Raw genomic sequence first — 23,184 nt, 5'->3', positions numbered from 1 at the left:
ACAGTACACTTCTCTGAACAGTATCTGGGAGGCTGTGGTTTCTGCTGCACAAAAAGGTGATCGTCAACAGATCAAGAACTGACAGACTCAATGAATGGAAGGCTTATGACTGTTATTGAAAAGAAGGGTGGGTACATTGGTCACTGATTGTTTTTTTTTTTTTGAAATGTCAGAAATGTTTATTTGTAAATTTTGAGTTGTTTGTTTATTATTCTCACGTTAACAGATGAAAATCAACAACTGAGATGGCAAAATTAAATTTTTTATTTAGTTGCATAATAATTTTGCACACTAATAGTTGCCCAATAATTATGCACACAAAGATATTCTTCTAGAAAAGTCAAAACCTTACTTTCACTTTATTAAATATTCAGGTTCAGGCGCCCAGGTGGTGCAGCGGGATATTCCGCTTGCACACTAGCACCGAGTTTCTGAACTCCTAGGTTCGAAACTCGGTGTTGCCTCTGGTCGGCTGGGCGCCATCTAGCGGGCATAATTGGCAGTGTCTGAAGCAGATGCTAATTGGCCACCGTATCTGCAGGGTGGGGGCCGGACTATGTGTGGGTGGGTGGGTCTTCATACGCTGTGTAAGGACCCTGATTGGCGGAAAAGACGCCATGTGCAGAATGCAGGGGCGAGAAGAGGAGGGCTGTGCACGTGTACAGCGAAGTGCTCTCCTCGGATGCAATCTGGTATCTCTGGTAGCAGCGGAAGACAAAATTGAGTGCGGGAGGAAAATGGGGAGAAAATGCATTAAAGAAAATGAATAAATAAATATTCAGGTTTGAGGTTTATTAACATTTTGGATTGACCCAAAGCACTGTAGTTGTTTAATAATAAAATTAATCCTCAAAAATACAACTTGCCTAATAAATGTGCACACAGTGTATATTGTGCTCAATTTAGACACTGCCAATCCCCAGAGTCAACTATTTCACATAGCCACAATCGGTTTAGACAGGTATGTCCAGTATGTCCTTCCTACAAAACAGGTAAGTCCATCAACCAGCTCTTTAGAAGCTGTAAATCAACATTACAGAGAGACTACTCCCACTGCCTGTGTAGTCAAGCAGTAAAAGATACTTAAGGATTACAAATTTGAATGTCGAAGTTTTAAACCACAAATTTTGAGAATGCAGTGTGAAATAAAATCTAACACTGTCATGGCTGTGCAGTGCAGAGTTGTCCCTCCAGGTTACAGTGTCAGCATTTCAAATAAATACAGTAAAGATATGCTCAAGGCTTGGCATAAGCCCTGAGGAAGCCCTGCAGCACTGTGAATAATGCCTGTTTAAATATTACAGTGCAGAGGTTCAGTAACTGTCTATGCTGGCAACCTGAAAACAGACATCCTGCATAAACAAAAGAAGGAAAGTGTAGATCAGGTATTGTCAATTTAGGAATAATAATTATTATAACACTAGTAGTGGACGAATATAAAAAAAACAGTCAGTATGTTCATTGATAAAAAAAATATATTGTAGATTTGTGCTGGCCGATATGACTAAAAAACTCCTATCTCGATATGCTTTTGAGAAATAGCGATATACAATACGATTTAATGTAAACTTAAAGTACAATGGCAGGCCACTTGTCTCTGTGAAAAAAATCCTGACAGCAGCACCGCGACCCAGATCAACCACTCAGCGGTATAAAATCATAACCGCTGCTTACCTGAGCTTCACTTCTTCAAATTGAGACAAATCTATACCCGTGTGTTGTTCCATTAAGAATATATTAATATATTATTTGTAAATGTTTTCCTTTATGTTTCCAGAATATTTCCAGAATATATATCCATATCCAATGGATAATTTATTCTCTCGGCTTTTGCGGTAAAAAGCTGAAACTGGTAATTTGTTCACTAAACTGACACTTATACCTCTACAACTAATAAAAAGAGAGTTTTTTTGTTGCCAGCTCACCCAAATGACGCACATTGGAGGAATGCAAAAAAAATAATAGCATATATTGCTTTGGAATAGGGAAACAACTGAAATTTCACCCAAAATCTGAATTCAAAAGCTGGTATAACAGCTGTTTTTCAAGGCCTGAACAATGACTAATTCACTGAAACACATGCGCACTGATTCATGGAGTTTCACGCACATTGATTCACGCACCGATTCACGCACCGATTCACGCACCGATTCACGCACCGATTCACGCACGACACCATAATGAAAACGAGTGAGCAAAATGAATTAATCTTTACCATAGATAAGAGCACAGCTCCCTGATGTATAATTGAATAATTCGTTTGTAAAGAGTCGTTCTCTGACTTGTTTTTATCATTCATGCACGAAAGAAAGCGTGCAGCACAGCACTTTTGTGCTCCGTTTTAAACGTTCTCAAATGGTAACCTGTGTAACCTAGGCATACCCGATATAACAAATATGGTCATGTTCAGTATTGTTCAAAAAGTATTTGCGATATATCGCCCAGCCCTATTGTAGATGCCACTGTCAAGCTAAGCAGGGAGAGATCCAATCCTTGAGAGTAGTAAACTTTTATACTGTAGTTTAAGTGTCCATTGTGAATTACAATGTTCCTGAAAAACAGTCTGACTTAAATTGCCTAAGCCCCTTTACTTCATACATCGCTCTGGAAGGATTAACCACTACAACACTTCCCCAGCGCCATTTATATTACACACACTTATACACTGATCTCCATTATCCCCCGTCTCATTCTGCAGGTGCATTTGACAGGCCAGCAGAGGTTGTAATTGCAGCAATTCTTAAAAATCCCGTCTGGAATTCTTTTACAGACGAGCCGATCATTGATCGTGCAGGCTCCTGACCCATTAGTAGCAGAGCTGAGATTCAAGCTCGCAAGTTAAGAAATTTTGCAATTTAGCAATAATTATTAGTATAAAACTAGCAGTGGGCGAATAAAAAAAAAGCAGTCAGTCTGTTCATTGATAAAAAATATCTTGTAGATGGCAAGACACTGATGTCAAGTTAAGTGGGGAGAGATCCCAACCTTGGGAGTAGTAAAGACTGTTTTGGCTGTGGGTAAAAAAGCTGACTTTTATAGTTTAAGTGTCCATTGTGAATTGAAATGCCCCTGAAAAACAGTCTGACTTAAATTGCCTAAGCCCCTTTGCTACATACATTGCTCTGGAAGGATTAACCACTACAAAACTTCCCCAGCACCATCCATATTGCACACAGACATACACACTGATCTCCATTATCCCCCGTCTCATTCTGCAGGTGCATTTGACAGGCCAGCAGAAGTTGTAATTGCAGCGATTTTGAAAAATCCCGTCTGAAATTCTTTTACAGACGAGCCGATCATTGATAGTATAGGAGCCTGACATATCAGTAGCAGAGCTGAGATTCAAACTTGCAAATTTAGCAATTTAGCAGTAATTATTATTATTATTAAACTAGTAGTGGGTGAATATAAAAAGCAGTCAGTCTGTTCATTGATAAAAAATATCTTGTAAATGGCAAGACACTGATGTCAAGCTAAGTGGGGAGAGATCCAAATCTTGAGTAGTAAGGTGTGTTTAGGCTGTGGGTAAAAAAGCTGACTTTTATAGTTTAAGTGTCCATTGTGAATTAAAATGTCCCTGAAAAACAGTCTGACTTAAATTGCCTAAGCCCCTTTACTTCATACATCGCTCTGGAAGGATTAAACATTACAACACTTCCCCAGCGCCATTTATATTACACACACTTATACACTGATCTCCATTATCCCCTGTCTCATTCTGCAGGTGCATTTGACAGGCCAGCAGAGGTTGTAATTGCAGCAATTATGAAGAATCTCCTCTGGCATTCCTTTACAGACAAGCCGATCATTGATCATGTAGGAACCCTGTCGGTAGCAGAGCTGAGACTCGAACTTGCAAATTTTGAAATTTTGAAATTTACCTTGAGAGTAGTAAAGAGTGTTTTGGCTCTGGGTAAAAAAGCGTTTTTTATGATTTAAGTGTCCATTGTGAATTGAAATGCCCCAGAAAAATAGCCTGACTTAAATCTTGGCAGTGCAGATTCATGCGTGTAACAAATGACATTTTATTACTTCTGGAAAAGCCGACTTTTTCTGCTCAATCAAGCCACTGAGTCAGACAGCCAGAACACCTGCAGGTTTCCAAAGCTACATTTAGCTTGAAGATTCTGATCATTTGGTCAAACGTTGCAAACTTAACTTACAATTCTGACAAACCAGTCTAAAAATGTTCAGCCCAGGTGTCTTCATTCAAACCAAATACAGCTGCCATCATGTCAGCTACGTACACAAATAACACTCTCACAACTGTATTATTTACTTATAAATACCCTGGCTGGTAAATAGTGACTAAGCTGCAGTGGCTTAAACGGAATGCCAAAAATAAAACGGAACCTTTGCTTCTCTCCGAGCAATTAGATTGTTGCTGAAGCTTGAAAGTGCCAGTAGAAAGTAGCTCAGACGTTAAATCCCTGTCACTGCATTATAAACATCACCAAGCTTTACACACACTTTTATCGAGTTGCAGGGCTGATGAGCTTTATTGTTATCTATGCATAGCAACACATTTAGGAGTTTTAAAACCAAGACACAATATGTAGAGAAGAGATTTGGACAGTACAACACTAACTTTCACAGTAGGGATGCACTGGTCTGTCAGATTTTATTCATTTAACAATGAAGAGAAATTAGGACCACGTTTTTCCTGCCATTATACAAACCCAGTTCCAAAAAGCAGTAAGGACGCATTTACATGAGAAGCGGCAAAACGTTTAGCTTGCCGCTGTGCTTCTTCAAGTGACACACACCACGTTATTTTGCCACGATTTTTTGCGCTGGCTGCGCCACTCAAAGTTCACCATATTGAGCTTTGACCCAGTTTGCCACTGACCTTTTTAAAGCTCCTCCAATTAGACAAACTGTTTGATAAGCAATGAATTTTATTAGTGGAGAGAACTTATGAGCTGTAATAATTAAGAAAATTTGGTCCCTATGTCGTTCTTTTAATACATTAAACCACATTAAGCTTTTTTTAACAATAAGTGTTTTAAACTCTCTTGGAAAAGCTGATTCTTACAATTTCTCAGCATCTTCAGTTATAATACAAGTTTAAAAGTGAAACAGTGAGAAAAATACAGCTAAACATAGATGTATATGGATGCTTAAAGAGTGGATTTGACAGTAATTTCAAACAAATGCAGATTCATGTTGTGGTGCACGATGATGTTTTACTACACCGCTCAAGCCAAACGCTGAGCAAAGCGGTGGATTCGCACGGAAGCTCACGGTTTTGCCGCTTCTCATGTAAATGCGCACAAATGCAAAAAGAAACAGACAACAGTCTTATAGAGGTACTTTTTACTCTCAGGTACTTATTATTTTACCTCATCAATTTCCATTTTCATAAATACACAAGAATTCCGAATTGATGCCTGCAACACATTTTGATGTGATGTTGTCATGATGGGGTATTAAAGAGGCATAAACAAAAGGCTGGCTCACTTGTTTACATGCAGGAATGGGTTAAAGTGATCAACTTTGGATAAAACTGTGCAAGTAAGTAGTCCTGCACACTTTTCTATCTACAGTCCATATCATTATTAAAAGATTCAGAGAATCTGGTGAAATCTCTGTGCATTATATGACTGTGATCTTGGATCCATCATATGGCCCTGCATTAAAAACCAGCATGAATATAACCATACAGGCTAGAACAAAAACATAAGAGAAACAAAATAATATTAAAATTTGGCAAGTGACCATGCTATAAGCAAGGTTAATTAAGAACTGTCTTTAATAAAAATAATTATTAAGGCGCTCAGGTGGCGCAGCGGTAAAACACGCTGGCACACCAGAGCTGACATTTCGAACTTGTCGGTTCGAAACTTAGCTATGCCACCCGGCAGCCTGAGCGCCTACGTGAACAACAATTAGCTGTTGTTCAATAAGGGTGCCGAAGAGGATTCCTCATAACTGATGCAATTCCGACCTCTACCGGCTGATTTGTGGAGCCCGCACAGAGACGAGGGATAATGAGGATCAGGGTGTGTCTCTGTGTACACAAAGCTAATCCACATATGAACTTGCCTAGTGCAGGTGAAAAGATACAGTTGGCTACTGCACACGTGTCAGAGGGGGGGGGGGTGTTAGTCACGGCTCTCCTCAACCAGGGTGGAAATCAGCATCAGTAGAGAGGAAGCGTAATGCCATAGTGTGATTGGATATGACTAGATTGGGAGGAAAACTGGGGGAATAAATGCAAAAAAAATTATTTCATAAATTATAATTAATTAAAAAACGAATATGGTAAACAGTACTTTATGTCATGGTATCATACATCATATCCTTATAATAGGAAAGTTTATTGGGCCCACATACACTCTTCATGTTTAGCAGAGGTGGGCAAGCGCCCACCCGCTCATGCGCGAAAGAGAGCATGGTAACCTGTGTATCATAGGCATACTCGATATAACGATATGGTCATTTTCAACACTGTGTAAAAAGTAATATCGAATATATCGATATTTTTCTATATACCGTCCAGCCCTAGTGGAGACATGAGCAAAATTATCACAGATAGTGTGTACTGTGGTGCTGTTACCCACTCTACCAGATGTGCCACTTTGACACCATTCGGGCTTTCTGCATTGTGTTTAATACCCTTCCTCACAAGATACCCTGCACCTACGCTTCTAAGTATCCAGCAAAACCCTATTTACACAAGTATGTTTTCTTGATACAAAAGTTGTCTTAACGACATTTGCAGCACATGAAGATATAAGACTTCAGATTTTTTTCTGATTAGGTCAATTTTTATTACAGACAAACCTGTCCATCTTTAGGCTGTTCTGATCTGGGCTTACTGAGGCACGTTTTTCTTCTCGATCTGGGCATGCTGGTAAAAGAGTAGATTACAGACACAACCCTTAATAACATGATATTCAGGCTAAATTTGACAAACCATTATCCACAACGGCTCAAACTGGAGATTAACGATTACTGCTTGGAACATCTAGGTCCATTGCTACGTACATTGCTCTGGAAGGATTAAGCACTACAACGCTTCCCTAGCATCATCTGTATTGCACACAGACTTACACCTGATCTCCATCATCCTCTGTCTCATTGTGCAGGCGCATTCAACATGCCAATTTCATTTTTTACAAATTATTTTGTAAGATTAATCATAATTATTTAGGCTTATAATTATTTGAGGTTCCATAAACATAGTGATTTTCAAATAATTCACCTTATGTATCAACTATTGTTTAAACCAGGTGATGTGGTATTTGCCAGGCAATTGTACAAGGTTGTGACCTGGCAAATGTTGGTTTACCATGAATTCTGGCTCTGACCTGCTGGTTAATAATGGGTGAATCACATGTATAAAGGAGCTTTGATTAGCTCTGATTAGGTGAATCACCAGGTGTTAAATTGAAATACATTACATCTAGAACCTCATATATGTACAGGCAAAATTAAAATGCCTCCATTAGACACACAGTACAGAGTAAAGCTCTAGGGACACGATGTTCTATTTTCTACTTTATTCGAGGGTGGAGATCTCATTATACATGTGATCTGAACTCTGATCTTTATCCAAGCATGAGGGTGTGTGCTGGCTCTGGATACCAACAACTAAAACTGGATTTTCTAGAACTGCCTTGCTGAACTGGAACACACCATGCTTTTTGCACCCACCTGGGGAATTCTGTTCAGTTCCAGCTAAGCGCCACATAGTCCAATCTACAATAAACACTGTCAATAATAATTTCAGAAACCATTTTATATAAGTCCTACCATGCACTGTTAAATAAAGACAAAAAAGCCTGTCTTGACTGTTTCAGCCTTTTCTTCACAGGATATAAACTACAATCCAGTCAAAAAGCAACAGAATAAATGGAGCATTCCCCCAGTGTATGTCATTTGGGACACTGGTTATCAGAGTGCTCGGTGGTGATGAAGGTAAATCTAAAGCAGAAAGAAGGGTTTGGGTTTTTTTTCAGACAGAAGGTCGATTTTGATTACAGACAGTCCCATCCATCTTTAAGCTGTCCCTATCTGGATTTAAAAAGCGTCCTCAACGACAACTGATCTGGCATCTTATTATGGCACTGTGTAGTTTAGGGCTTACAAAGGTAGATAGCAGACACAACCCTTAATAGCATGACATTCAGGCTAAATTCCAGAGATCGTTATTAACAACGCCTCAAACTGGAGATTTACAATTAATAGCTAGGTACCCTTGATTATGTAATCTGGAAGCATCAACCAGACAATCCACTTCAACGCTCCAGCAGCATCGGCCATCCTGTCGATATATTCATACACATTACACAGCATAGACGCCATGACCCCACACATCCGACAGTTCTATAAACATTGTGCAAAGTCGACCACAGTCAGGAAATGGGAACAAATCACGAGGATATAAGTTGCATGGCCTTACTAAACTGCCGCTCACTATCAGGCAATTTGCCTCTCCGTCAGAAAAAAATGCTGGAGAATAACCTAGACGTGTTATTTCTTACTGAAACATGTCAGATACCCAAAGTATTTTTGCACCTGAACTCATTTGCTTCACCTGGTTTTACCAACCGACCTAAATCTTAAAAAAATGTTGAATATTCAATTATTTGCTATGCTAGCTTACCATCCTCCTAGGCACACTAGTTTTCTTTTTTTAATGCATTTCTCTGTTCTGCTCTCTCTGCTGCTGACCTCCACTCCTGTCCGAGAGAGCCATGACTAACACATGCCCTCTCCAACACGTGTGCGGTAGCCGACTGCTGCTCTTCAGCTACACAAGGAGAGTTCATATAAAGATGTGTATTGCACACAGAGACAAGCCAGCAGTTGGTTTGTTTGTTTGGATTTTAACACCATTTGTGTTATTTTATGGCACGATATTATGTTTGAGTATGGGTCCATTTTATATTTTCATTTTTTTCATGGCGGCAACATAAGTTACATTTACATTTACTTTTTTAGCATTTAGCAGACGCCTTTATCCAAAGTGATTTACAATGCAATTGAGGGTTATGGGCCTTGCTCAAGGGCCCAAAAGCAGCAACCTGGCAGTGGTGAGGCTTGAACCAGTGACATTTTGATTACTAGTCCAGTACCCTAACCACTAGGCTACGACTTGCCCTTAATGTTAAAACTGTATTTGTGTTGTCTTGTGTAAGAATTTACTTTCTGGTTTTAGTCATGTGTACTTGTTGTCTTTCCTTTGTGTATTTGACACTATTAACAAATCCAGTCACCAGTAATAGCTTCTTATCGTTCAGTTAAATTATGCCATGACTTTGCTTTTTCTGCATAAACAAACTCAATTTTCTATCCTCCATCATTTACTTCCGACATCGCCTAGTCACTTACATTCCTCACTCCTTCACTGACTGAACATATTGCCAGTTAGATCCCTCTCCTACCTTGCTTATTAAGGACTGTGACAGATATAGTGATGCCTATCTTACACCTTATTAACAGATATTTTGCAACCTGCTATATTTCTGTCTTTATCCAGTTCTTAAAAAGCCAGGTGTTGACTCTAATTAATTAAATAGCTACCGGCCAATCTCTAATATCCCATTTACAAGGGATTTTAAATCTGGATTTCACCTCTCGCATTGTACACAGACCACACCCCAGTTACCAGTTAGTATGATCTCTTATGTGCAGCTAATTCAGGAGTTCTTAGTGTGAGTAGTACTGATCTTAAAGGTATACAGCAGTATGTAGCTATTCTGAACCAGAAATCCTGTATTGAGTTACTAAGGGTGATCCTCAAGGTTTAGGTTGAAGTCCACTACTCTTCACCCTAAATATGTTGCCTCTTGGTCACATAATACACCATCATGGTTTAAACTTTCACTGTTATACAGTACATACAACACTCAGATCTATGTCAGCATCAGCCCTGCTCAAAAATTGCCACCACTTGCTTTATCTAATAATTATCTAATATACAGTCACAGATAAATAAGAACTTTTTAAAACTGAACACTATAGTGAGTTGCTTTAATTTGTTCAGAAGAACTGATATCTTGTTCATGTGTCCTTGGCATCAATATTGATGGGATTTTGTTAATATGTTCTCCCAAAATCTGTAATCAATTCCACAGTTAGGACAGTAATATTGTTCGACTTTGGTCCTTTCTCAGCCTGGCGGATATAGAAACACTTCTGCAACCTTATTGGTGACATTACAGTTCCTGTCTAGAACCAGTATCCCTCTGTCTGGCCTCCCTGGTAAAGCACCCAGTAGGTTACAGTATGTATAAAATGCCACTGCTGAGATTCTCACTTACTCTAAGAAGACTGACCACACCATTCCCGTCCTTTACAGAGTCTTCACTGGTTAACTATTACATTTTATATTCAGTACAAGGCTCTTCTTGTTACATACAAGGCTCTGCACAGTCTGACTCCTCACTATGTTGAGCTTCTGCATCACTATGGGTGGTTGATTGTTTAGTGTGGTAGCTCCCAAACTGTGTAATAGTCTTTAAGTCTATGATGCCCCTCTTTCTTTAAATCTCTGTTAAAAATTTATTTGTTTTCTTTGTTTTTATGGTTTCGATTGTATCTGAATGTCATACCTGTAATGTCCTTTGTTGTATTTTTATTTAATTTTACTTATGTTTTTTAGTTGTAAAGCATCTTGAGCATGGGGGAGGTTTGTTTGTTCGTTTGTTGATTGGGATTTTAACATCATGTTTTACACTTTGGTAACATTCATGACAGGAACGGTAGTTACTCAAGGTTCTTCAGTTCACAAGGTTATATTGAACACAGTCTTGGACAATTTGTATCTCCAATTCACCTCACTTGCATGTCTTTGGACTGTGGGAGGAAACCGGAGCACCCAGAGTAAACCCACGCAGACACGGGGAGAACATGCAAACTCCACACAGAAAGGACCCGGACCACCCCACCTGGGGATCGAACCCAGGACCTTCTTGCTGTGAGGCGACAGTGCTACCCACCGAGCCACCGTGCCGCCCCGAGCATGGGGGAGGTACCTTATAAATAAAAGTGCTGATAATAATGATGATAAAGTTGATTAAAATGATGGTACATAAAGCTAGTAACAGCTTTACTACTATTTAGAACACAAGCATTTGGGCTCCACATTTGACTGAGGAAATGATTTGCAAAAATTGCTATTTTTTTCAGTATTTTATATTTCCAGTATCTTTCTGTCTCATAAGTCAAAAACTGCATTAAAAACCCCGTTCTCTGGGTAAGACAGATGTAGATATCTATCTACTCTACAAATCAAAGTGGCACTGCCTAACCTTCCTGCATATTCTGATTGTTCTAGAATAATGAATATTTCTAACTACAGATAACTTATTGTGTAAGCATTACAACAATATGGTTAATGTAAAGCATTACATAGAACAAGTGCAAGGTATGCTGGGAGGTCTATGCAGACTGGATGTAAAAGCTTCATACCCAATCTGGTCAAACTCTAGGCAGATATTTAAGTCCATGTAAAAAATACCTGTTACAGACAAAATGTTAATTTACACTAGAAGTATTAATACATAATCAATTACTACTTAGAAAATGTAGATATGCTTAGGGCATTTTTGCCAGTAGCCATATTCCAATAATACTGCTACAACAGAATGTTAACATGGTGTATGTGATAAAAAAAAAAGTGCGTCAATTGCTTTGTATGACCTCCAAAACCCTGTTCTAGCTGGTTTAGACCAGTTCTTATGTTCTAGCTAAGACATCTCTTTTAACAGTGAAATCTTCCACTGTCCTACAAGGTCACCAACAAGTATAAAAAGATGTTATTATTATAGTTATCACATCCACAGAGCCTCTATGTGAGACTCGGTTAGTGTGATCCTTCTCTGCAGAAGAATAAAACTTTGATACTCACACTCCAGTCTTTGAGGTATTTTATTAAGGGTTTTTCCACCACAAACCTTATTAAATATTCATGATTAAACTAATTGGTTAAAATGATAATATTATAAATTAAAATAATGTAATCATAATACGTGTCTGATACTCGTTTTTCATAGTTGCAGTAACAAAAATAAACAGTTAATCACAGACTGAGCAATGTAAAGCTAAAGAATCAAGTTTTCATTTTAAATGGTTTTCTAAGATTTGATAGATTATGCCCAAACACAAAATCCCAACCTGCAACCACTCCTGATAGATTACTATCAGGAGTAAATTCCACCCTCGCTGTAACTGCCTTGAAGCCAAAAAAGGCAAATGTAATGAGTCAGAACTGACAGAACCGTGTAAACTTAAACTACAGTTCTATCAGAGCTGATTCATCACGCTGCTAATGTGACAGACCACTCAGAAGCACCTGGTCTGATTAGCCTGCAGTAATTCAGGCTACAGTTCTATTGTATGTAAGTACGAGTGGCACTGCCTGGGCAGCACATTGTCTTAGCATGTCTTTTGTGTTTGACCACTTGGACAACAGCTTATGAAAGTCGCAGAGAGAGCATTATCTCAAACAAAAGCAACACAATGTGGTCAATGTAGCACACGTTAAATCATCCGAGATTAAATGAACCGTAGTATCGGTGGCCTTAAATACAAAGGCTGTCTTATTCTTGTCTGGTGATCTTATTTTTGTAATCACAGTTAGAAAATCTGTGTATCCCTGTGTTTTAGGGAAGTAACAATACACTCATGGTTTGTATTTGACTTTCTCATGATATGAAAAATGAACTGAGGTTAAAAAAAAAAAAAAAAAAAAGGTTATTTGTGAAGCATAAACAACATTATGCATTTTAACAATACAAAATATAGTATGTTAATTTAAATCAATTTCATTATATATTATATAAAGTGCAAAAAAATCAGTTTAATGTACAACAAAATCATTATTTCTATTTTATTTTATTTCATAATATAATACTAAAGCAAACCCAGTGGGTGCCATACAGCAACATGAGTCCTGGTAACCAGGCTTTGTCACAAATTCACATGTTTAACTAGTTCACTGAAGGTAGACTGGCTGCTCTAAACTGCCCCTAGGTGTCAAAAAGTAAGTCAAAGAGTAAGTAAAAGAGTGTATAAATGATGCCTGCCTGTGCAGGGTGTATTCTTGCCTTTCTGATTAAGATAAAGCAAGTGTCAAAATTAGTAAATGTATTTATTTATTTATTTGGATTTTAACGTCATGTTTTACACACTTTGGTTACATTCATGACAGGAAACGGTAGTTACTGGTTACACAGGTTTCATCAGTTCAAGTCTTTTTAATGTCAAACACAGTCATGGACAATTTTGTATCTCCAATTCACCTCACTTGCAACTCCACACAGAAATGACCCAGAACGCTCGACCTGGGAATCAAACCCAAGATTAGTAAATAAAAGCACTGATTATGTAACTGAAGCTTTGCACAGAAGAAGTGAATACAGTAACACAGACCTTATGCAGTGTTTAATACTAGTGCTCAGGTAGATGTTTGATTTTGAAAGTGGTTTGGTATTAACACAGTACAACAAGTACATTTCACTAGAAGCACTAATGTATATGTAGCTATAAATGATATTCATAACCTCCACAATGCATTTTATTACATTTTAGCTCAATGATGTATTGTCACAATGTATTGTTAAATACTGTATATCCTTTCTGTTGAGATGTTCTGTTGTCATTTTCCACCTGTATTCCAAATGACCATGCTGTCTGTACCACAGCTGGCTAATATCACTAACAAGCCAAGCCAATATTTAAAAAGTCATTTATATCAACACTGTGGCCACAGCAAATGATAAATGCATATAAATAGTTTTTTTATGAAGCCAAATTCCAACAAAATAATCTGCTGAACATTTTGCTTCTTAATCTAATGTTTATTCAATTCTGTGATGTATAGAGCACTGGAAAAGTTCCAGCAACACTGACTGAAAATGAAGCACAGCTACTGAGGTCTGTTTAAAAAAAAAGAGAGAGGTAAAAAAAAGAAAAGCCCCATCTGCTACTCAGCGCATGACAAGTGCTGGCAGCTCGAGCTGGCTTCCGACAACACATTTATTGGTGTCATCTTCCAGTCACCTTCCTCAATCTGTGGATTGAGTACAGAGGCAGAGCCAGGGGATTTTAGCCTTTCCAACATCAGGAAGTAGAAAAGGGTAAATATTAAGCCCAAATACACAAAGGGAGAACTGTGTGAGGTAACAGAGACAGTAAAATAAAATGAAACCTGCACTGTGGAGACAAACAAAACCTGAAAAATTCCACATGACAACTCAAACAGCAGAAGGACGATTCGGGTGCCTGCATTGAGGTTCTCATGGCCTCCTCCATCTGACAAGGTCTTGGGGTTGGTTAAAAATATGGTGCATAACATTACAGATGCACGATCTGAATCAGCAAAGACAGAAACCACTGTGTGCGTTCTTTTTATTTTGACTAATGTGTTATTATTGTATATTATTAATAGTGTTAACTCACAATTTGTTGATCAGTTCTGGTATTGCCCACTTTGAAAAATAAAACTTTTATATTTTTTTTAAAATGACAAACCCCATTTCCAGAAAAGTTGGGACGTTTTGTAAAACATAATAAGAAGAATCTTAGATTTGTTAATTCTTTTAAAGCTTTACTGAACTGACAAATGTAGAAGGAAAAAAAAAACTTGTAGTTTGTAAATTCACATTTAAGATTTGATTCCTGCAACACACTCCAAAAAAGCTAAAAGAGGTAAAGTTGCTTATTATTGTTGAACCAGTTACTGTTTCTATAAAGTTTTGCATGTCCTCTTTACATATGCATTGGTTTCCACTGAGTACTCTGGTTTCCTACCAGATAAGCCAGTAGATCGAATGGTTACAGTAGGTCAGACTGAATGAGTAGCTGTAGCATAGCTTAAGGTTAAGGTACTGGACTAGTAATCAGAAGGTCGCTGGTTCAAGCCACACCTCTGCCAGGTTCCTGCTGTTGGGCCCTTGAGCAAGGTACTTACAGAAAGAATAAATAATTAGATATCGCTACAAAAGCAATGAAAACTGCTTTTATTTCCAACATCCTATCTTTGTGAAGCTAGATTTTCTGCAGTGACGGAGTAGACTGGACATAAGGAACACACTTTGGGTGTTATCGTCTCCTATCACCCCTAGGTGGGAGCGTCCCGTTGCAGCAAAAAAAGCTCAGGGTTCCCACTGGTTTTCCATCACTGGTGAGTAGTATTGTTATGCACTTTGTGTTTTTTATTATGCTTATTGTATAATTTTATTTTAAATCCTGCCGCCCCCGCCGGTCCGTGAAATTATATCTTATATGAAACCGGTCCATGGTGCAAAAAAGGTTGAGGACTGCTGCTCTAGCACACCAGCGATGAGATTCTAAACACGGCTGGGCATCATCTAGCAGGCACAACTGGCAGTGCCTGCAGGAGACAAAATTGGCCATCAAGTCCAAACCGGACTAGGTGGGTGGGGTCTTCAAACACTGTGCAAGGACCCTGGTTAGCAGACTGAGGCACCTGTGCAGGAGGAGACTTGTGTGCAAATCCACTGAGGCACGGGCGCAAAAGAAGATCGAGATTCCCACCAGCGGAGGACTAATTGGCTATGCTAAATCGGAAGAAAAAGGGAGAAAATTCCCAGGTGGCGCAGCGGGATATTCCGCTAGCACACTAGCGCCGGGATTCTAAACACCCCGGTTCGAATATCGGTTCTGCTACCGGTCGGCTGGGTGCCATCTAACGTGCAGAAATTGCAGCAGACACAAATTGGCCACCGTGTCTGCTGGGTGGGGAAATGACTCGACTCGGTGGAGGGCATGTGAGCAGCAATATATACTCCCTGAATGCAATCAGGGATGAACAACAGCAGAAGACAAACTGACTACACTAAATGACGAGAAAAAGGGAGAAAATGCATAAATATATATAGAAAAAAAAAGAAATAAGAAACAGTTTATGAAAGAATTTGCTAGTTTACCAAAACAACAAAGGCACGTTGGTAGAAAAAAGTGTCTCCGGCTTTTGCTTTAGTGTGCCTCTGAACAACAATTATATCTCAAATTACTGGACGAGCACTGTACTGGAATGGCTACTTTCATTTTTACTTCCCTTACATAGAGTGTTTTTGCTCAGTCATGCTGCTTCACTTCTCTTACTGGAAGACAGCTGTGTGTTTGCACCTCTTTATTCAGATTAAGGGAAGTATATGAGCTAAAGGAAGTCACAAAATAGAGATCACAAAATAGAGACCCTAATGAAGCGAGTCGACCACAATTCCACCAGCACCTAAACATGAAAACCCAAAACAATCAGCAACAATGCAATACACACCAGCAAACAACAATGATTATGACCTGCAGAAGCTAGATTCTAACCGCACTGACCATCACAGGAACCAGCGGTGGACAAACATGACAAGAAAGTGGAACAGTAGGATAATACTTAAAAGTACATTTAAGACTTACCTGTTTGTCGCGGTCCTTGTCCTTGGCCTTCCCACTGCTGCCACACCCCCTGGAAGAAGTGACATCCCGGGGGATGACAGAGATCTGATGCAGTGGCATGTTCATCCCAGCAGGCCAGTGGAGCTCACATACATGTAAACTGAAACCAGCCCTCCAGCACCAGCATGATGGAGAGAACCATTAATCACGACCTGGGGAAGGGGGAGGGTCAGAAAGAGAAGAGAGAGATGAAATAGGGCGTAATACAGGTCAGAAATACGAAGAAAGAAAAAAACCTTGAAAAAACACGTTTTAAAAGCCGTCACAGTCGATAAGACACTGTGTCACTTTTTTTTTTCAATGCAACTCCACTGACTTCTGTATTACAGTAAATAACCAAAACTTCACACCAAACCCATAGAACACAAGACTATTGTGATCTAACACAATACTTTCAAGTCTTTTGACTTGTGTAAAATTAATAAAATTATTTACCAGCAAACTATCCTATCCCCACAGGGTAAAATTAACCTTTATTTTTATTAGTTCATTTCCCTAAGGGGATCAATAAAAGCTTATCTTATCTAATCTTTTATTATTATGGTGGAAATCACCTGCACACACACACACACACACACACACACACACACACTATCCTTGTATTACAAAAATAAAGGAATGAGGATGTAAAAAGTATCACCTTGTCATTTAGGTACGTTAATAATTAATAATGATGTTTTGCTAAAGTAATAATTTTACAAAGTTGAATCAGTACCACAATTTGAAAGCATTTAAATAAATTAATAACACCAACTACTGAGCAGCAACTTGGCCGGGCTTCCAACTAACACAAGGGATTCAGCAATGACGCTGTGATATGTGGGCTGGTTTGGGTGCCTGTGCAATTGAGGGGCAGTACAGCTTTGTGTGGACCACTTTACTGTCGGGTTATAAGAGGGAGCCTGTGACGACGTGTATGTGGTCTGCGGCTCTACTGGGCCAGAACGGTGGTGGTGCAAGTGTAACCGGTTCTACTATGCGGGCAATTGGAAACAACCAATTGAAAATAAACTGGAATATAAATATAATACATTTTATATATACAGAACTCATAAAACCCCGCACTGTACCACACAACCCCTAGCCACGAGTCTTGCTTGTCTTGATCCTCCACCCAGAACTCAAGGAAAACATGCATCAAGGTTCTAATCTGTACTAGCACTCAAGTCTGGGAGCAAACTTCCCCTGTCCGTTCAGACATATGAGCCTCTCACTAGTTTCAAAAGACGATTAAAGACCCATCTCTTTACTAAGCACCTAGTCTGAGAACCAACATGCATTTACGTAATCTTCTATAGCATCTTATTTATAAGTTTCAGCAGATTTGTACTAGAGTAAAAAACGTTTACTGTGGAAGCACTTCTGTAAGTCACTCTGGATAAGAGCATCTGGTAAATACCGAAAATGTGATATTATATATACACACATATGTGTGCGTGTGTATTACATATACATATACCCCGATCAGGCATAACATTATGACCACCTTCCTAATATTGTGTTGGTCCCCCTTAGGGTGCATTATCCTGCTGAAAGAGGCCACAGCCATCAGGGAATACCATTTCCATGAAAGGGTGTACATGGTCTGCAACCATGCTTAGGTAGGTGGTACATGTCAAAGTAACATCCACATGGATGGCAGGACCCAAGGTTTCCCAGCAGAATATTGCCTAGAGCATCACACTGCCTTCGCCGGCTTGCCTTCTTCCCACAGTGCATCCTGGTGCCATGTGTACGCACGCGCACCCGGCCATCCACGTGATGTAAAAGAAAGCGTGATTCATTAGACCAGGCCACCTTCTTCCATTGCTCCATAGTCCAATAACGATGCTCACATGTCCATTGTTGGCGCTTTCGGTGGTGGACAGGGGTCAGCATGGGCACCCTCACTGGCAACAAACTGCGATGCACTGTGTATTCTGACACCTTTCTATCAGAACCAGCATTAACTTCTTCAGCAATTTGAGCTACAGTAGCTCGTCTGTCAGGCCACCCATGACCCTGTCACCGGTTTACCACTGTTCCTTCCTTGGACCACTTTTGATAGATACTGACCACCGAACCAGGAACACCCCACAAGAGCTGCAGTTTTGGAGATGCTCTGATCTAGCCATCACATCTAGCCATCACAATTTGGCCCTGGTCAAACTCGCTCAAATCCTTACGCTTGCTCATTTTTCCTGCTTCTAACACATCAACTTTGAGGATAAAATGTTCACTTGCTGGCTAATATATCCCACCTACTAACAGGTGCCGTGATGAAGAGATAATCAGTGTTATTCACTTCACCAGTCAGTGGTCACAATGTTATGCCTAGTCGAAAAAGTATGTGATTTTCCTGTTCTGGGAAATCATATATGATCGCTAATTAACAGTCAGCATCTTTCCTCTCATTTGTGAGCATCTGTTGCTCCTTTAACAGCAATTAAAGATTTTTCCTTTAGTGGCTGTGCCAACCATATGCTTTCACTGCATGGCCAAAGCTGCCAAAGCTCTCGACCTGTTAGATAACAGCATACAGAACAGCAGAGTGGTGTAGAGCTAGCTATGTTTACTGGAGACCAAATGTAACCGTTATGATCAGTCACACAGTAAAAAAGCTCTTACTGTACCTACCCTCACTGTAAGTGCAAATTACCTTACCAAATACATCTTTCCTCTCAGTGTACTCGCACTAAGGAGAAGGTGGTAATTTCTGAGCATTACATCAGTGTGCACTTTGCCAGTCATCTGTAAAATGTAATACCTGGTAATGGAATAATTAGAAACTATTAGGTTTGTGTAAGTCAAGACGTGAAGTTTCCTGTAGTTAGCTATTAGCTACTTTTTAAAATGAACTACCTGTCCTGCCCATCTATTTTAAAACCACCATAGCTGTTAAGCTTATGAACATACAGTATGTTTATATGTGTGTGCATGTGTGTGATAGCAATCTGTCCATAAGCAACTATACATCAGTTTCACCTGCTTTAAAACAAATGAAAGTAGTGGAGAAACAACAGCAAGGGAATTATTTTACAGGAGGTGACCACAATTACTCTCTCCTCATCCTTCCTCACTCATTTTTCTCTAGATTTGTGTATTGCTAGTGTCCTTGTCACTACCCGTAGCATGAGGTGGCACCTGCAGCCCATTCAGGCTGCACAGGTAATCTAGGTCCTCCATATGTGCCCTCACAAGAGGGTTTGCAGACAGGGCCGTAGAAGGACATCAACCCAGAAGCAGGACCGGTATCTACTCAATCGTGAGAGGAACAGGTGGAGCACTTCCAAAGCTCTACAGAGGGACCTCCAGCAGGCTACTGGTGTGCATGTTCCTGACCAAACTGTCAGAAACAGACTTCATAAGGGTGGCATGACAGCCCTACATCCTCTAGTAAGACCTGCGCTCACAGCCCAGCACCAAGCACCATGCAGCTTAATAGGCATTCGCCTGAGGACACCAAAATTGGCAAGTCCGCCATTGGTGCCCCGTTGTCTTTACAGAGAGCAGGTTCACACTGAGCATGTGACAGACGTGAAAGAGTCTGGTGATGTTGTGGAGAATGATATGCTGCCTTCAACATCATCGAGCATGACCAGTTTGATGGTGGGGAGGTGTGTCTTCGAAGGTTCACACAAACCTCCACATGATAGCCAACATAACCCTGACTGCTGACCCTGACAAGCCATTGTCAGACCTTACGCTGGTGAAGTGAGCCCTGGGTTCCAACAGGTGCAGGACAATGGCCAGTCTCATGTGGTCAAACATCTTTTACGTTTACCTGTTAAACGGTAAAGAGAATTATAAAATACTTTGTTAAAGCATTATAGAAGAAGAAGAAGATATACTTTATTTGTCATATATACATATACAGTTGTACAGTACAATGCAATTCCTTCTTCGCATATCCCAGCTTGTTTGGAAGCTGGGGTCATAGCGCAGGGTCAGCCATCGTACAGCGCCCCTGGAGCAGACAGGGTTAAGGGCCTTGCTCAAGGACCCAACAGTGGCTGCATATTTGAACCCCCAATCTTCCGGTTGATAGCCCAAAGCTTTCTCCACTAGGCGACCACTGTCCCTTTCCATCCCTTATGAATTAATGACAGTGTTCGATCTTCTTGGTAGGAGTCTATCAGCATGGCACATCTTGACTAGCCAATCTTTGGCCGATCTTTATTGGAAAGTGCAAGTAGGTGTGGGAAAAATCAATGCTACAAAGTGAAAATGCTTTCAAAAATGGAAGTGTTAATAGTCACTAAATGCAAAATGAACGAACAAAATAGAACCACCCTTTGCCTTCAAAACATCATCAATTCATCTAGGTACACTTGGACAAAGTCTGGGATTTTGTAGGATTATAGTCAGGTGTGTGATTGACCAATCATAGCAAACAGGTGATAATTATAATGTTCATATGTAAATAACCGAAACAGGAACAGCTGTGTGCGAGGCTTAAAACTGGGTGAGGAACAGCCAAACACTGTTACAAAGGTGAGGTTGTGGAATGTGTTTAATGTCACAGGTAAAACACCATGGTAAGACTGATCACAGCAAAAAGATACTGGCTTAAATTATTTAATTTATTTAGTTATTAGGATTTTTTTTTTTTTGCAATTTTTCCCCCAATGTTTTTTCCTAATCTAGTCGTATCCAATTACCCTGATTGCATTAAGCCCTCTGTACCGATACAACCCTCCACTGCTGACTGAGGAGCGCCGCAACTGACACACATGTGCAGTACCGACTGCATCTTTTCACCTGCACAAGATGAGTTCATATGCAAACCAGCTTTGTGTATGGAGAGCCACACCCTGCTCCACATTATTCCTCGACTCTGTGCAGGCGCCATCAATCAGTTAACTGAGCTCATAGCTGCATTAGTTATGAGGAACCCTGGTCCGGATTTCCCACCCTGTATGAACAACAGCCAATCATTGTTCATGTAGCCCAGTCCAGCCGAATGGAAGAGCTGAGGTTCTAAATGATGTGTTCGAAATCTCAGCTCTGGTGTGCTAGCGTGTTTTACCGCAGCACCACCTGAGCGGCATTTATTAGGATCTTAACGTCATGTTTTACACACTTTGGTTACATTCATGACAGGACAGGTAGTTACTGGTTACACAAGATTCAGCAGTTTAAGTCAAACACAGTCATGGACAATTTTGTATCTCCAATTCACCTCACTTGCATGTCTTTGGACTGGGAGGAAACCGGCGCTCCCGGAGGAAACCCACACAGACACGTGGAGAACATGCACAACTCCACACTGAAGGGACCTGGACTGCACCACCTGGGAATTAAACTCAGGATCTTCTTGCAGTGAAGCGACAGTGCTACCCACTGAGTCAACTGGCTTAATAACCCAGTTACTGGGCTGAAATTCTGATGGTTTTATTAGATTTACTCTTTAGTCTAATTATCAGAAGTATCCCGTTCACATTATCACTAATTCACACGACAACCACAATCTGATTCTAGTCACATTGTTAGTGTGCATGTAAACACTGCCTGTTGCAATTGAATTTGCATTTAAGTCAATCTGCATACCAAAAAAGTGGATAAACAAGTTGAACAATGAATTCTGTTCCATCTGCAACAGCAAAGGAAAATGATTCAGTTAATCATTCTTCAGTGGAACAGCTGGTCAGTTCAGACAGGCACGGCTTTCGCTGGAGGTTTTTCATCACAGTACAGACACATCCCTTCCAAAAACTCGCACTGCTTCCTCCACATCAAACCATGCAGCATCTGGCATGAGATCAGCCCACTGAAACACTTTCTAAGCTGAAGCTCATCAAGTGGTGCTGTAAAAATATAACATCTGGTTGGTCTGCACAGGCCCAAAAGAAACTTAGTGTGTGATTTTAGTCAGAAAGAACTAAAACACAAATGAAGACCAGCTGTATGACGAAGACAAATGGCACTGCTAAAATACCAGGTATTAGTGTAAGGGAGTATAATGCATTAAGGGAGCATGAAAGGGTGCAAAGTGTAAGAATATATCAACACTTCCGCTCTAGCCCTCTGCTATTTATTGGGGGTTATTTGCCACTCCTACGTACATTACCTATATTAAATAAATATGATTCTAACTTCGTGGCAAACTCTGTTTTACACCAGCATGACTGTGCATCTGTGCACAAAACTACGAGGGATCTTCAAAAAGAGTCCGCACTTTTATATTTTCATGGAAACAGTGAGGGCAGCTGCCTAAGTAGATTGGATTGTAATAAGTAATCGACTTATAAGTCACATTATTCGGATGTGCTACTTAGCAATTACAGTGATTACATCAGTATTCGCTTATGCAAAGTTCACACTACACAACTTTTCAAGTCGTCAGGTCACTGTACAGTTCACACTACACGACTGGATCTCTTGTAATCGAAAGTCTTGTAAGTCGGTGTGGCTTTCACACTACATGATCTATCATCAACTGGAATCGCAGGCGAGCTTCTCTGGTCTCCCAAACTACGTTTTGTCAGGAAAACAAACGTGAGAAGTGACGAGGCGTCCAAAAATGCACATCAACAAGCAGCGAGCATCAAAGTTTGTGCGCTGATGTGCAGAGTAAAATCAAGCAGAAAAAAAATAATGAATCTGAGTGGATTTGGCTACGCGATCAGCATGAATTGTTCTATAGTGAGTTGGAGGTTAATAAATATTTTTTGCAATGCAACGTCAGTGTATAAGGTCAATAAGGTCAGAAATACTGTAAGACTTGAGTGTGTGCCGGTGTATTCTGATATAAACTATATTATGCCCCTGTCC

The 23,184-nt window shown here is 39.9% G+C and overlaps 1 protein-coding gene across 2 annotated transcripts in view; it reads right to left on the bottom strand.

Moving 5' to 3' along the window:
• marchf8 (membrane-associated ring finger (C3HC4) 8) overlaps positions 1–23,184 on the bottom strand; it is a 161,149-nt gene that overhangs the window by 102,943 nt on the left and 35,022 nt on the right. For both annotated transcript variants that reach the window (XM_062995125.1, XM_062995126.1), the window contains exon 2: positions 16,393–16,583. In XM_062995125.1, the coding sequence (XP_062851195.1) occupies positions 16,393–16,497 (105 nt within the window). In that variant the 5' untranslated portion in view covers positions 16,498–16,583. The remainder of the gene's footprint in view (positions 1–16,392; positions 16,584–23,184) is intronic.

The sequence above is a fragment of the Trichomycterus rosablanca genome, chromosome 5 (genome assembly GCF_030014385.1).
Source record: "Trichomycterus rosablanca isolate fTriRos1 chromosome 5, fTriRos1.hap1, whole genome shotgun sequence".
Classification (NCBI taxonomy): Eukaryota; Metazoa; Chordata; class Actinopteri; order Siluriformes; family Trichomycteridae; genus Trichomycterus; species Trichomycterus rosablanca.
Note: the sequence above shows the minus strand (reverse complement) of the source record. Positions and strands in the feature narration are given on the sequence as shown.